This window comes from Myodes glareolus, chromosome 22 (genome assembly GCF_982192425.1).
Source record: "Myodes glareolus chromosome 22, mMyoGla1.1, whole genome shotgun sequence".
In the NCBI taxonomy this organism is placed as follows: Eukaryota; Metazoa; Chordata; class Mammalia; order Rodentia; family Cricetidae; genus Myodes; species Myodes glareolus.
This window is the reverse complement of record NC_142047.1, coordinates 61,903,168-61,920,280: the sequence shown is the minus strand read 5'-3', so window position 1 is coordinate 61,920,280 and position 17,113 is coordinate 61,903,168. Positions and strand designations below refer to the sequence as shown.

Genomic DNA, 17,113 nt, shown 5'->3' with positions numbered 1-17,113 from the left:
CTTGTTTGTATGTGTTCCATGTGTATATAGCTATGCGCACAGGCCACTGGATTTGGAGTTATAGATACTTGTGAGCTGTGTACTGGGGTGCTGGGAATGGAACCCAGGGCCTCTGCAGAGCAGCGTGTGAGCTCAGGGACTGGTCTCTCCCTCCAGTCCTGCTCGAATCTCTTGTAAGGTACTTTTCAGACTGATATGTTCACCTTGATGTGGTGACCTTGGGGATCATGATTTTCCAGGACTGTGGTAAGCTGCAGATTGCTAATTTATGTAGTCAGAGAAACCATCATTGCAGCCGTGCCCACGGACATTCACCTAAGCTCATCATTAACCTAACGAGCATTTGCTTTCATGCTCCCATAGGATGGACTTCTTTTAGAGATGGACTGTTAAAAACAGTTTTTATCTTCTGGGTTTGCATATTCACTTTTACTCACAGCATATTATTAAATTGCTTACTGTGATTTCACAAACTGTTTTACTGCAATACAAAATGGCACAATGTCCTCTGTATCACATATAAGGTACTGCACTTGCAAATGGGGGCTGCTGTGTACAGTACATAGTTACTACTTGTTTACTACCTAGTAATTTCTGTGTATAGCATACAGTGACTGCTGTGTATAGTATACAGTGAGTGCTGTGGATAGTATACATGCCTGCTGTGTATATTATACAGTGACTGCTGTGTATAGTATACAGTGAGTGCTGTGTATCCTATGCAGTGACTGCTGTGTATAGCATACAGTGAGTGCTGTGTATCCTATGCAGTGACTGCTGTGTACAGTATACAGTGTCTGCTGTGTATAGTATACAGTGACTGCTGTGTATAGCATACAGTGACTGTTGTGTATAGTATACAGTGACTGCTGTGTATAGCATACAGTGACTGCTGTGTATAGCATACAGTGACTGCTGTGTATAGCATACAGTGACTGCTGTGTATAGCATACATGACTGCTGTGTATAGTGTACAGTGACTGCTGTGTATAGTATACAGTGACTGCTGTGTATAGCATACATGACTGCTGTGTATAGTGTACAGTGACTGCTGTGTATAGTATACAGTGACTGCTGTGTATAGTATACAGTGACTGCTGTGGATAGTATACAGTGACTGCTGTGGATAGTATACAGTAACTGCTGTGTATAGTATACAGTGAGTGCTGTGTATAGTATACAGTGACTGCTGTGTATAGTGTACAGTGACTGCTGTGTATAGTATACAGTGACTGCTGTGTATAGTATACAGTGACTGCTGTGTATAGTATACATGACTGCTGTGTATAGTGTACAGTGACTGCTGTGTATAGTATACAGTGACTGCTGTGTATAGTATACAGTGACTGCTGTGTATAGTATACAGTGACTGCTGTGTATAGTATACAGTGACTGCTGTGTATAGCATACAGTGACTGCTGTGTATAGCATTCAGTGACTACTGTGTATAATATACAGTAACTGCTGTGTATAGTATACAGTGACTGCTGTGTATAGTATACAGTGAGTGCTGTGTATAGTGTACAGTGACTGCTGTGTATAGTATACAGTGACTGTTGTGTATAGTATACAGTGACTGCTGTGTATAGTATACAGTGAGTGCTGTGTATCCTATGCAGTGACTGCTGTGTATAGCATACAGTGAGTGCTATGTATCCTATGCAGTGACTGCTGTGTATAATATACAGTAACTGCTGTGTATAGTGTACAGTGACTGCTGTGTATAGCATACAGTGAATGCTGTGTATAGTATATAATCACTGCTGTGTATAGTATACAGTGACTACTGTGTATATTATACAGTGACTGCTGTGAATAGTATGTAGTGACTGCTGCTACTGACTGCTGCTAATAGCTTATTTTAAAAGAGACAATGAAGCATAGATGATACTTGGGTAGAAATAAAGCTGAAACTATGTATCAGTCTTAGCCTTTTCAATTCACCAGAACTCACCTGGCAGGCATCCTGCCTTTATCAGACACTGTTAAGAGCATGCCTTCAGCATCAGTGTCTAATGCACTGTAGCCCAGGAGACCAAAGAACATCTTACTTTTTCTTTGAGGTCTACTATTGCAACCTGACATTTTGCTCTGCCTTCTGAATTTGGTCTGGGGCTTGGGCCATTAAAAACTCTTCTTCCTCCAGTGTAATTTACTCATAGTCTTTGAACTGAATTTTGTGATTGTGTTTTAATACTGTCTTTATTTTCTTTGTTGAAACAAGCTCAAGTCAAAATCTCAAAAGTCTACTGCACTGGGGCTTGAAAAACTTAATTAAATAATTGCTGAATAAAATGTTCCACAATTGCTTACTTAGCTATTAGAGTTAATTTGATTTTATTTATATCTGCAAGAATTGTATGTAGATCTGTAACTAATTGCAATCATGTGGTAAGTGATACAGGACTAAAATACTTTTACATGACTACATTTATTTTTGAGATTATAATTATATCATTTCCTCCCTCCATACCTTTCCATATACCTTCTTTGCTCTCCATTAAATTCATGGACTCTTTTAAAATAACTAATTGCTATGAACATATATATATATATGTGTGTGTGTGTGTGTATACATATACATATACATATACATATACATATATATACAGTGTAGAATAAGAATAACAGTAGACTTGCTAAGAAGAATTGAAACATTTTTAAGGCTTTCAAAGTATGTACAGAGAAGTTAAAGAGAGATTTCACTGGTCAAAGAGCTTACCATATATGCATGAACAATTGAGTTCTAATTCCCAGCACCCATACCCAGGACTCAGGGGTAGTAGCATATGTTTGCAATCCCTGTGCTTGAGAGGCAGAGACCAGTGGATCTCTGAGACTCACTGATCATCCAGTCTAGCCAAATTGGTGAGCTTCAGGTTCAGTCTCAAAAACCAAGATGCACAAGCCTACAAGTTGATTCAGAGGGTTAAGGAGCTTACCAACAAATCTGACAACCTGAGTTCGGTTCCCAGGACCCACAAGATGAAAGGAGAAAACCTTCTCCAGCAAGTTTTCCACTGACCTCACATGAATTCCAAGTCCTGTGGACATCAAATTTAAAAGGGGGTAGGCAGCAATGAGAGTGACCGCAGAAGACACCTCATGTCAATCTGTGGCCACTACACGCACACATGAGTGGTCAGATACACATGCACACACACACTTGCTGAGTTTCATATTTGTTTCCATAATTTTGCAGTAGGAATATAAATGACAAAGCTGCAAAACTATAGCTCTGACCTTGGCACTTGAAAAGATGAGGTCTAAATAAATCTATTTCACTGTCTAAATACTGTCATTATCTCTAATGAGAGAGAACATCACAAGGACATTTCAAATTGTACCTTAGTCAATAAATTATCTGCCAGAACAGTACTCAGATTATTTCTCTTAGATATGAAAACATAGATCCGTTTGCTCTGTCTGTTCACATTACACATATGCTCTGTTTGTATAAAAATTTATTCTGAAGAACCCTGTTGTGTCTACCATTGTCTTCTTCACGGAGGAGTGTGATAAATGCATGAATTCATGGTTGTAACCCTTCAACAGCAATGCTCACTTTACTGGATGCTTTTTTAATGCAACAAACTCAAAAGCATTTTTGTGTGCATAAAGAATTGAATCTCCATCTTGCTGAAGACATACCATTGTCTCCTTCCTTAAGAGTTAATATTAGGCTTGTCCGTCTCTTGGCCATGGGACTAAGCCTCCAGAAGATAGATTCTTAAGATCTGCTAAAAGAGAAAAAAAGAACTGTTTTTTTATTTAGGTAAAGTTGTTCCTAGAATCCTTACTCCCTTGTGCAGTCACTGGAAGCTCCCATGAGTTGTCTCATGGATCTGTGGGCATTCTTGAGTTGTTACTAAGAAAATCTTCCGTTTTCTTCTCTTCTGTCGTTCTCTATTGGATGTTGACTGGAGCCTAAGAATGTGTTCCCTGGTACTCAGACTTTCTCCTTTCTCCGACACTCCCTTTCCCACATTGTGGCTGCCTGTCACCATGTGGCTCATCTCCAAGTCTGCTTACCTCAAACAGATGAATTTTATTTCTCTATCTTCTCCCTTCACCGTCTCTGAGCAGCCGCTGTGATTTTTTCAGCTTTATCTGCTTTGGGGATTTCCTTTATTAAAAGTGTTTTCACAGCATAATATTTTTATTAATTATTGAGGAATTTCATACAATTTCTTTGGGCCTCCAATTAAATCTATTTATAATTATAATTCTTAAATTATTCTATTAGGGAGGCTAAAAATCCCAAGAGATCTTTTGCTGGTATCGTCTGGTGACCACAGAGATTTCTCCAAACTTCCAGCAATACATGTGTTCCTTTTCTTGGGTGTGCTTGTATATGCAATATATAAGCATATGCACATACCTATGTGTGCATAAGGATGACGTAAGTCAATGTTGGATATCTTATGCACTTACTCTACACTTCATTTTTGGTGATAGGGTCTCTCACTGCACCTGGAGCTCTCCAGTTCCGCTGGGATTCCTGGCACCCACTATTCCACACAGCTGTCTATGTGGCTTCTATCACCAAGCTCAGGTCCTTGGGCCTCTAGGGTAAGCACTCTACTGATGGCCATCCAAAAACTGTCCCGTGCTACCGTCTCGCCCGCAAGAACGACGCGGGACACTTAGGATCCTTCTGCAGAAAAGCTTTAATGCGTCTTGAGAGAGAGAGCATAAGCTTCCAAAGCGGAGACCCAGGACGAGGGGAACCCAACATATATATAGGAAACAGTCCTCGCTTCGGACGTGTCACTCTTGGATTGGTCCGCTGCCCATCAACCCAGATGATGCCTCGGGAGTAGGCAGGGACGCAGCAGTAGAAAGTTACCAAGCACATGCGCTGGGATTAAAGGCGTGTACTACAACACCTTGAACTCACAGAGATCTGCCTGTCTCTGCCTCCCAGGCATTGGGACCAAAGGCGTGTACTACCACACCTTGAGGTCACAGAGGTCAATCTCTACCTCTGTCCCTTGAAGCAATGGAGAATGCGGTTGCGGCCCTCCACAGAAAACCCTACCAACAACTTCCTCTTCATTTTCTCTTAGGCATTCAGTTTCTCCACAGCAGAGTATGCTGTGATTCTCCTATAGGTCTCTTTCTGTGCTAATCTAGAATACTCAAAAAGCATGCATAAAGTTACATCTTATACACTGCTTTGAGTTCTACTGCTGCTGCAGAGGCAGAAATTCCCAGAGCATCTGATGGCTTTCCTTAGTTCAGCTTTTACCATCTAAAGAAATTTTCAATTAATAGCCATTAATTGTGTACATTCGAGTGTGTGTGTGTGCATGTGGAAGCCAGAGGACAATCTTGACTGTCATTCCTTAGTCACCATCTGTAACATGAAGTGGTCTGCTTGTTGGGGTTTATGTCCTGCCCAGTTCCCCACAGCTGGCAAGCCCCAAAGAAAATCACACAGAGGACTCCATAAGATTATAAACTGATTGGCCCATTAGCTTCGTCTTCTTATTAGCTCTTATCACTTATATTAACCCAGTATTCTCATCTATGTTAGCCACATGGCTTCGTACCTTTTCCACTTTGCCTTTGGAGACACTTGCATGGAACTCATTTGGTAGGCTTGGCTGGTTGGTCAGGATCTAAAGCTCTTTGTGTTTGAAGTCTCCTGTGCTCAGATCACAAGCACTTGTTAACAGTCCTGGCTTGTACTTGGGTTCTGAGGAGTTAAACTGATATCCCTGTGTTTACACAGTTAACATTTTATATCCAAAGCTACCTCCCCATCCCAATGGACCATTTACAAACAGAGAAAGTATATGTACGATAGGCATTCGCAATCAAACAGGGGAGGCCAAAAGATGGACTGAGGATTAGCATGCACAGTGACAGTGGCAGGAAGAGCATCTGATAACATTTATTGAGGAAGACTGGAACTTGAGTCTATCAGTGCAATGGCTGTCTGTCTATCTGATGCTTGACATAGGGTTCTGCTCTGTAGCCTGACTTTTCCGCGTATTCATGAATATCCTCCTGCCTCAGCTGCTGGTGCAGCATCATATGCCGCTTTCCCCAAGCTTGTTTCCATTAGCAAAAATATCATTTTCAGAAATAACAATACCTTCATTTTCCTTGGATATATTCATACTTATTTTCCTAACTGGCCTTCTGTATTTCAGCATCCATTTCAATAAATCATTATCTTGCATCTTCAGTTTTAGCTAAGAACAACTGAGAAGTGATGATGCTAAACATAAGGTAGGAGCTGATTCAGCTCCAGTCATCTGCAGCGTCAGCAACAATGAACAGCGCTCCAAGGATAGCAGGTCTGGGAATCTGTAGCAGAAAGACTAACATCCCAAAACAGAGTCATCCTTAGTGTTGACTCTGCCACATTTGATTCTACAAGGAGAGTCAGACTGTGTGTCTGTGAGTCTGAAAATTCTCCAATTGTTCAGATTCCAAAAGCATGACATTCCTTTTTTTCAAAGGTTTGCTTATTTGTTTTATGTATGAGTGTTCTATCTGCATGTGAAGCTTTATGCCAGAAGAGGGCTTCAGATCCCACTAGAGATGGTTGTGAGCCATCATACAGTTGCTGAGAGTTGAACTCAGGACCTCTGGAAGAAGAGCCAGTGCTCTTAATCACTGAGCCATCTCTCCAACCCTAGCATGACATTCTTAATTTCCCCAAGGATATCAGGTTTCCAGTCTTAGGAGCAGCAGTTAATTATATGTGACCTTTCCTAATATCTCCCCGTGTCTGAGTCACATGCTAGCAAGGCTCCTCCCACACTTTCTCTCAGTAGGAGACAGCCACCTCCTCTCACCACAAAAGTCGAAATGAAGCAGACATCTTTGCTGCTCTGGATAATCTGAACTCCTTCCCTTTCACTTTGAGCTCCATCATGTTCTCTGTTGAATTAAATAAGTCTTGTGGCCTCCAGGGCTGTCTGCCTCCATGTCCTATATCAAATTTTAGACTTAACATTAATATTTTGTGATGTCAATATTGGTTTTCCATTTGACATCTTATATTTTTACATTAAGTTATTTACCTTTTCTTTTTTCATTAATTTTAAGTGTGTTTGACCATCTTATTTTCTTGTATCTAAGTTTGAATCATTGCTAGGAGTTTTGACACTTCTAGTTTATAAATATACTGAGTCTTCTTTCCCACAAGAACATTCATGTGTCAATATCTATGTCCGTGAATCACTTGTAATTTGATGCTGGTGCCCACTGTATGACTGTGTCCAGGGTGACCGTCTTCCCTGTGGCTTCCTAGTCATCTGGGCAACACTAAATAAGGATTCAGAAAAGGTACCAGACCTAGATGTACCTCATGTTGTTTCACCTCATAATGACTGCATCAGAAACAGTAATTTTGTGAAGCATCTCAGTGTAGGGCACTTATTCCTTCTATCTCCTTAGCATGGCTTCAGGTTAACTCAGTCCAAAAGTCACATGACTGAACTGGCACCGCTGCAGTGTTAAGTGCCATCCAGGCCAGACATTCTAGTTTCCTTTTTTGTTTGTTTGGTTTGCTTTGAAAAAGGGTGTTTCTATGTAGCACTGGCTGACCTCAAGCTTATGGAGCTCTGCTTATTTTCCCTTCATGGGTCTTGATTAATGTTCAGTATCCCCTCTGATGAGGAACTGACATCTCTGACTTCTGGCAAAAAATGAGGCTAACCAGAGACACAGAGACATATCTGGCTTTTAGCCAAAGAAGAAATGGGCTCCTTTTCTTTAGGGTCTTTTAACCCTAAATGTCTTAGTTAACCTCATGTGTTACACACCTGTATCAGAAAAATTCAACAAAATCTGCAGTCTGTAAGACTGTGCCCTGTGTTATTCTCAAAAGACACTGTAAGTACATTTTGATGCTTTCCCAATCTTGTGTCTCATATCCTTTGGGCATCCGAAATCAAACTTATGCAGGAAATGGATGCTGGAAAAGAAAGACACACTTGGTCTTATTTGACACAACTCACCTCATGCTTCAGCAGTAATTTCAACTCATAATGACTAGAAAGAGTTAAAAACACAGGTGGTACACATTCAGCAAAACAGAGACAGTAACAACAACAAAAAAGCTGAGTGTGGGTGGTGGTGGTGCATGCTTTTAAACCCTGCGCTCTGGAGGGGGACAGAAGCAAGTAGATCTCTATCAGTTTACAGCCAGCCTGGTCTACATAGCAAGTCTAGACACTCAGAGCTACAAGGAAAAACTATCTTGAAAAACCAACCAAACAACTAAACAAGCAAACTAAACTAAGATGATAAAACAAAACAAGCAAGTAAGCACAGGAAATAAGAACAAGAAGGTTTTAAGGGTTTAGAGTGCATAGATGAAAGCAAGAGAGAAAGTACCCAATCTTCAGAGTTGAATCCTTATATAGAAATAGAAGAACTGAATGTGGAGAGACAGTTCAATGGGTGATAGTGCATTTGCCATGAAGGACTGAATTTAAATCTCCTGGATCCACATATAAGCCAGAGAGTGCTCCTACTCTGGACTGTCACAGGCCAGCTAGCCTGTGGCTTATGCAGTGGAAAAACAACAAAGGAATCTGAATCAAACAAGGAGAAAGATGAAGACAGACACATGAGGTTGTCCCCTGACTTCCATTTGCAAACCTCAGAATGCTGTGCTGGCTAGATTTGGTCAACGGGACATAAGCTCGAGTCATCTGAGAAGAGGGAACTTCAGTTGTGAGAATGCCTCCATTAAATTGGGATGTAGAAAATCTTGCAGGGCATTTTCTTAAATAATGTTTGACATTTGACTAGACCATTGTGGGTGGTGCTATCTATGGCAGGTGCTATTGAATGGTATAAAAATCAGCCAGAGCAAACCATGAGGAGCACGCCAGTAAACAATACTACTTCAGAGCTCCATCATTAATTCTTGACTCAAGGTTCTTGCTTTAAGTTCCTATCTTCCTGACTTCCCTGGATGGTGAACACAAGGTCAAGATTAATCACATTCTTCCCAATGTGATTTTTGGTTATGGTGTTTATCAGAGCAACAGAAACCCTAACTACGACATGGAGCAAACCAGTGTGAAGATGCAAAGACAGACATTGTGTGCATGTAAACACACACACACACACACATATACACTCACTCACACACACACTCATGCAGAAGTACAATTTAAGAAACAACAAATTCACATTGCAAAATTATCCCAAACATATAACAATTACAGGTGGATCCAGTTCTTCAAGTTGAAGATATGAGTTTTATGAGAAACATAACACTATCTTAAAATGTAAAGTAGATCACCAGCCTCTCTTCAAATATTGTGACGCTTTGCTCACCTTTGTGGCTGTAGTAGAGTCTCCTAAGATGTCTCAGGTAGGACTTTTCTATCAGAATCTCTCCTGAGGAGGCCAGTGGCTTCTACCTCAGGGAGCAATCCAGGAGCTGTGAATATGGTGGCTACTGCTTTCTAATAATCTAACCCCGGCACCTATGCCAACTGCCTTGTCTTCTCCTCCATTATGACCTGTGTCCACTTGAACTGTGAGCCAGACACAACTGTTTCTCCTTTATGTTGTTTTTGTCGGGTATTTTGTAACAGCAATGAGAGCATTAACCAAGACAAGCATGAGTATCTGAATAACATGAGGTGTCCGTCATGGAAATTACCTTAGAAGAGGCCAGCAAAGGTAAAGCCACTTTCCCAAACTAATGTAGGTACTAAATTGTGGCCATAATGCAAACATTTGCCCAGTTCATTTCTAGGGTTCAAGTTATTTGTGAAATACTACAATTTTATTTAATTGTGTGCTCACATGACTACATTTTGTGATTGTGTATGCTAGAGAATAAATGTGGAGGTGAGAGGAAAACATGCAGCAGCCTGTTCTCTTCTTCTACCATGTAAGTGCCAGGACTATAACTCTCTGAGCTATCTCACTGGTTAGGTGATCTCAGCAGTTAAGTAAATGCTCCCATGTTTTCTGGGTGTTATTTACCTTTCATGCTCTTGAGAAAACAACAGTGGCAACTTCTCTCATGTGTTTGCCCTCCTATGAGTGTAGGTGGGTTTGGTGATAGCTGCTCATACTAGCTGGCATTCTCATGTATAGTGCATATCAAAGTGCATTACGTAGATTCTGAAGATTGTATTCTTCCAGGCAAGCACTTCACCAATGGAAATATCAGGGTTCAGCTTGTTGTGTTCAGTGTTCAGGGCACACACCATGACACCCTCATTTACCTCTGCTTCAGAAATTGTGCATTAATACCAGAGAAAGTTCCATGAATGCAAGTATAACCTTGAATTCACTCCAAAGTATAAGAATTTCTAACTCTCTCAGGCTTTAGGACCTGACTGATAATGAATTATTTGAAGCTCCCCTCACACTTGATCATGATGAATGGTAGCTTCATATTCCTGGGATGGGGCATTAGTCACAGGGGCAGAAGTCAGCTAAGGTGACAAGCTTGTGCTCTATCTGGAATGATGTTAGGAGTCACTGAAGTGTTTTAAGCACAACTAGATGACATAATTCATTGTGCACATGCTGTTCCAAATTATAGGATTTTGTGTGAAGCATCAAATAAAATTTTTTTATTCCTAAGATTGTTAATGTGTCTTTTACAATGCTGGCTTTGCATTCTTCCAAATCTGATGGGTTTAGTAAAGTTAATATTTATCAAGTCCACAGCTGTGCTAATGCTCCAAATTATGTGACCCCTGTGACCTCTTCCTATTCTGGCTCCTATGTGAGCATGAAAGGACCTCTGTGCCTGTCACGGCCTGTAAGCATGAGGACACAGGCTGTTGTTCTTATCTATGTCTCTGTCCCTTAGTGAAACTATCCTTGTTGACATTATCTGTAAATTAGGCAGCAATTGTCAGGTGGAAATGGATTGAAACTGTATGCAATATTATATCAGTTACTTTCCTAAGTTTAGCACATATAAGTGTAAAAGACTGTTCCTTTCGCCTGGAGGATATATCGGTTGGTAAAGTGCTTACTTTGAAAGCATGAGGACCTGAGTCTGATCCCTAGAGCATATAAAAGCAGGCATGGTGTGCACATTTGTAATCCTCATTTTGAGGTGTTGACAGGAAGATTCTTAAAGCCCACTGGTCGGGAATTCTAGCCAAGGAATAGGCAAGGAGAAAACAAAATGGTGACAAGTAAGAAACAAACCTCTGACATTGACTATTGGTGCCACATACAAGCCCACAAATACATGTACACACACATCCCCCAAGACAGCGTCCTCGTGTTTTATTGCTAAACAATGTGAATTTTAAACTTACCAGCCAAACATTGTTGAACTCTGACGCCTTTTAGAGACATGTTAGATGCTGTGACACAGTGTCACCTGACACAGTCATGCTTCTTAGAGGTTCTTTAGCACAGTCTAGAAGACAGACCTGTGCTGATGATCCTAGCTTAGTACACTGCAAGGACATAGGGGCAGAATGTAAATCAGCAAGTACCAGGGACAGATAAGAGGGGAGATTTTATGATCAATGTACCCTTCAGATGGACTTAGAAGAATGAATGAAAGAATTATAGAAGTAATAGTGTGTGATGGTTATCTTAAACTGTCCACATGACACAACCTGAATCACCTGGGAGGAGAGTCTTAAGGAGGAATTATCACTATTGGGTTGTTCTGAGGACACGTTTGTAGTAGACTGTCTTAATTAAGTTAATGGGTGTGGGAAGACCCACTGTGGATGGCACCATTCTCTACACAGGAGTCCTTGTTTTAATTATGCTTCTTTTGCTACAATAAAGACCACAAGGAAACGGCTTATTTCAGTTTTCTTTCATATTTTCTCATGAAGGGAAATCAGGGAAGAAATTCAAGACAGGAACCTGGGATAGGAACTGAAGGGAGGCAATGGATTCATTCTGCTTACTGGCTTGCTCATCTTGTTTTCTTAGGCCACACAGGACAATATTCTCAGGAGTGGCATTGCCTTCAGTAAACTGCACTCTTCCACATTCATCATTAATAAATAAAATGCCCCAAAGAATTCTCTACTCTCCAGTCATATGGGGGCATTTTCTCCATTGAGATTCTGTTTTCATAAATGACTCCAGCTGTGGTCAGTTGAAAATAGTTCAAACAGCATAGTTTCTGAATGATTTGATGGAAAGACCAAACTGTGTATAATTAAGCCAGCAAGTAGAAAAATGTGCATTTGCTTCTGAGTTTCCATGGTTGTGGATGTGGTATGACTAGCTGCTTTGAGTTCCTGCAATTGTGGTTTCTCCAAACCGCTAGATGGCATCTTAAAGCTGGGAGCTAAAACAAGACTTCTCTCCCTTATGTTGCTTTCTTGTCAGGTTATTTTATCACAGCAACAGAAATAAAACTAAAATAGGGAACAAGTTCACGAAGTACTAGAACCCTGGGCTGTAAAGGCTCTTGGAGCATTACAGGAAGGGAAAGGAAGAAGTAGGCTTAAATATGAGCTACTGACCCCTGCAGAAGGATATTCAAAGCCAAGTAAAGTTTATCTTTCTATCTTTCCAGCCATCTATGAGCAATCCTGTGAGGTGTACAGACACCAAGGGAACAAGGCTGGATTCTTCTATGTTGACTCTGATGGCAGCGGGCCGCTGGGACCTCTCCAGGTGTACTGCAATATCACTGGTAAGGGCCATGTTTTCCAAGCTTGCTAAACCTGGGTAACTGCTGGTATGAGAAGGAATGGAGTTTCTGCAATGGGACACCTGAGTGAACAAAATCTGACAGGACTAACTTCAGTGGGGGAAGGAGCCTATCTTGATAAATCTTAAGAATTAGCTTAGTTATTTTTTGAGGGAATAGTAGAGGAAGTTTGGTAAAGGTAATGAGACTATTCCAAAAATCCAGAGTGAATTACCCACTATTTTCTGTAGGGCTTGCCAAGGTCATCTTCTCTATAGAAAATGAACAGCGAAAAGAAAAGGAGATAAGAACAAAATAAATAAACACAAAAAGCCAAGGCATAAAAGTCATTGGGGAAAATTCATTCATAGAAGGTTCTGTGAACTGTGTGTCTGAGTGAGTCCTACTTTCTTGAGCTTCAGCCGTTCATCATTGAAATGGGAAAGAGATTACTACACCAAGAAGTTGTGAAGATCATAGATAATCAGATGTGTTGGAGCAGCAAGTGAGGACCTAAAAATATAGGCTTCACCTCAAAAGGGAAAAGAGATTCTAGAAAGCTATTTAAAAATAAGAAATTCTTATTCTAGAAGCAAGTAGAAATGATCAAACTGAGAAGATAGATAAAGGTTACCACAAATTCCATGTTCCATCATATTAATAGTTTCATGATGATTTATTGTAAACCAAGATACTTTTCTATAGGCTAGTTAAACATCAGGTAGGAGGATTTCAGGAAAGATGAATGTCTCTGCTCTGAGTCTCACATACTATCTGATAATTTCTTAGATTTTATGTTCATGAAACAAAGGGACTACTTCATTTATTTCAAGAGTACTAGCCAGGGAGTCACAGAATGTTGTGTTATATTTGGAGATGGTCAATAAGTTACTGTTCAATAGGCCAAGGTTTTACAAGGTAATTGTACATTGAATCTGCAGTTTTGACTTTCCCCCATCACTGAAGTTCCAATTAGCTTTTTACAAAATTTCTATATAGGTATAGCTTCTTTTTATGTGCATTGTAGTTTTCCTGAAAGTCATCATCATCTCCACAATCTTCATCATTATCATCATCTTCTTCATCAGGGAGCGTGTATTCTATGGAATATCCTAAGAGTGTGTAACTCCTTTAAAAATTAATTGCATAGGTTCAGAAATGACATCTGAGATTGAGCAGGTAAAGGCCATCGGTGCCAAATCTGATAACCTGAGGTTAATCCCTGGTCACCACATGGTAGGAAGAGAAAACAGACTCCAGCAAGATTCCCACATGTTAAACTGGGCCGTGGTGGCACATACCTTTAATCTCAGCCCTTGGGAGGAAGAGGCAGGTAAATCTCTGAGAGTTTGAGGCCAGTCTGGTCTACAGAGTGAGTTACAGGACAGGCTCCATTGCTCCAAAGTTACACAGAGAAACCCTGTCTCGAAAAACAACACACACACACACACACACACAAGATTCCCATAAGTTGTTCTCTAATTCACACAAATTTACATTGGTACATATTTGCTCCCTTTACAAGTTAAAAAAATATTTTAAAATGGTACTTAATGGGTTATTTATTCTATAATAAAATTCTACAGTGCCAAACATTGATGTGATATGTGATATTTTTTTGACCATTTAGCTTTACCAGTAGTCCTACTATGATTGTTAGACTGTCATTAATTGGCCTTCCTTCCCCTTCCTTCCTTCCTTCCTTCCTTCCTTCCTTCCTTCCTTCCTTCCTTCTTTCTTTCTTTCTTTCTTTCTTTCTTTCTTTTTTTCTTTCTCTCTGTCTCTGTCTGTCTGTCTGTCTGTCTGTCTCTCTCTCTCTCACACACACACACACATACACACACACACACACACACACACACACACACACACACACATACACACACACCCCACTACCAATTCATTTCAAACCCTGGTCTTCAGAGATGCCAGATGCACCAAGTAGCAAAGCAGCAAAAATCAGGCCTTTCACATTTCATAGAATATTTCTGCCCCTGGCTCCACTTCAGTGCATCAGCATACTTATACAGCTCTTTTTGGACATGCAGTGTCCAAGGCACTAAGAATATGCAAATGAATGACCCTGTTGTTGTTCAGGTGACAGTGAACTCAGAAACACAGCCTTGTGATGCTGTAGGCAGAATGTAGGGGAAGCACTGCAAGAAGTAATGACAAAGCATGTTTAATGGTTTTTCCAACCAAATGCAAAGACCATGCACTAGACAGTGTGCACAGAAAGGGCCAACATTTTGTCATTGTGGTGGCTCTTGTTTGTTTTTGTTCTCTTGCTTTCCCATAGTACTTCATCTAGTGAAGAGTGGCTGGATGCTAGCTACCTTGTAGTTGTTTTTCGTTTTGTTTTTTGCTTTTTCATTTGTTTTTGTTTTTGTTTTTGATTTGTTTCTTCAAGGTAGGTTTTTACAGTAGATATGGAGCCAGTCCTGGAACTCTCTCTGTAGACCAGACTGACCTGAAGCTCACAGAGATCTGCCTTTTTTGTAGTTGCTTTTGAGCAGGAATAGAAATTGTGTTCTTTGCTTTCTTGGTTGTTGTGACCTACTACTATTCAACAACCTACTCTAGGACTGGGCTTGTTCTTTTCAAAATATAACTCTCACATGAGTTCTTAGTCAAAAAAATACTGAATTCTAGGATAGTCTAGGATATCCAAATTCACCAAATGTACTTTTTATAAGATTTATAAGGTATTTAGATGCAAATTCACCCTGGTCCTTGCTTTCCAAAAAGAGGTGGTTTGGGTATAAGAGAAGGCAAAAAACAAACAAACAAACAAACAAAACACCAAATACCTACTGCTAAGTAGAAGATGTCACATATATCCAGGAACTCTAGGGTGACTGCCAGTTACTGAGTTCATACATTTCAGGAAGTTTAATTGGATCTTCCAAATATCATCTCTGTTAATTCTACCAGAAAAAAATCTAAGCAAATAGATTTTTAAAAAGTCTTCAACTTGTATGTAAGAAATAGAATATCAGAATTTCATGATTTGCTGCAGGTAACAAACAAAGAAACTATTTACCCAGCTGGGACCATGTCATTCCTCTGGTCCAGTAATAATCCACATCCCTGAAACATCAACTGGACACTCTGTATTGCATATTTCTTTATCATAATCAGCTGCTGTTGCATAATCCTTCTCTATGCTTTGAATATGTATTCCTCTCATTGGTTAATACAAATGCTGCTTTGGCCTATAGTAAGGCATAATAAGGCTAGGTTGGAAAGCCAAACAAACCAGAGAGAAGGGGGAAGTCAGGAGAGGCAAGTCAGTCACCAAAGAAGCAAGATGCCAGGGGACTGGTAAAGTGACAGCCATGGGACAAAATATAGATTAGTAGAAATGGGTTAATTCAAATGCAAGAGCTAGATAGTAATAAGCCTAAACCACAGGCCAAATGTTTTGTAATTAATATAAGCTTTTGTGTGTTAATTTGAAACTGGCAGTTCTGAACAAAAGAAAATCTCCACCTCCATTTGCAACCAGCATTTTGATTTTTTGTTATAAAATTAATAAATGTTTATAATTAAAAATTTAAAAATGGAAAAATGTATTAAAATGCTAAAACAAATTATAATTAAAAATCAAGGTATTAAGTTACTAAATTCTTAGAAATTTAAACCTGTTTTTCTGTAAATAAATTTGTTCTTTTAAACATAAGATACACTTAAATCACATATTTGTATTTGAGTGCCCACATTCAGGCTTTTTCCTGTTCCAGTAAAACATATTTTGAAATTAAAATGTATATATTGCAATAGCACAAAAAATTAAACTTTCCAAAATAGCATAAGTATAAGAACATAGAAGACTTTATTCATCCAGAACTGTGCTTCTGAAGCCTACCTCTTCTAGGGTGTATTGTTTGATAATTTATTCATTTATGGCTAAGGAAGAATGTGTAATTGATCTTATGGCTTGCTAATTTGGTGCTGTAGTCCTGGAGGAACTAAAACTTGGGAACTGTGTCCTGATGGTACTGGAGAAATCAGGATTCCCCTCTTGACATTCCTAGTTCCATTAATAAAAGAATTTAAGAATAAGTTCAAAGGCATCTCCAAGAGAGTTTTATTACAGTTGAAAGGGAAACACCTCAGGACAGGTAAAAGCTGCACTTCGCAGAAGCTGCCCAGAGATGGAGGATGTGAAAGGAAATAAAGAGTGTGTTTCTTGAACTAAGGAAGCATGGAGATGGGTAATGTCATGGCTGAAAGCTGTATGGTGGGAGGGGAATGTTTGAGCAAGAGTGAGGACTGCCCAGTGCACTGGAATGTGCACATGTGATAGCTGGTCAACGTCTGAAAGAAAGAGACAAGAAAGAAGAAAGAAAATCTGGGTCACTTGTTAGGAAGACTCAGCTTTGGGTCATGGCTTCTTGTGTTGTAGGGACTAAGCTAGAAAATGCTGATTGTTGGAAGGAAAAGCAGAGAATTTCCAAAGTGGGTCAACTATTTTGGCTACTTCTGGTC

The 17,113-nt window shown here is 39.9% G+C and overlaps 1 protein-coding gene across 1 annotated transcript in view; it reads left to right on the top strand.

The window, feature by feature from the left end:
- The window catches only part of LOC148118628 (contactin-associated protein like 5-1-like), a 901,008-nt gene that overhangs the window by 588,569 nt on the left and 295,326 nt on the right, over positions 1 to 17,113 (top strand). Inside the window, exon 12 of the mRNA XM_087900698.1 lies at positions 12,506 to 12,625. Coding sequence (XP_087756824.1) covers positions 12,506 to 12,625 — 120 coding nt within the window. The remainder of the gene's footprint in view (positions 1 to 12,505; positions 12,626 to 17,113) is intronic.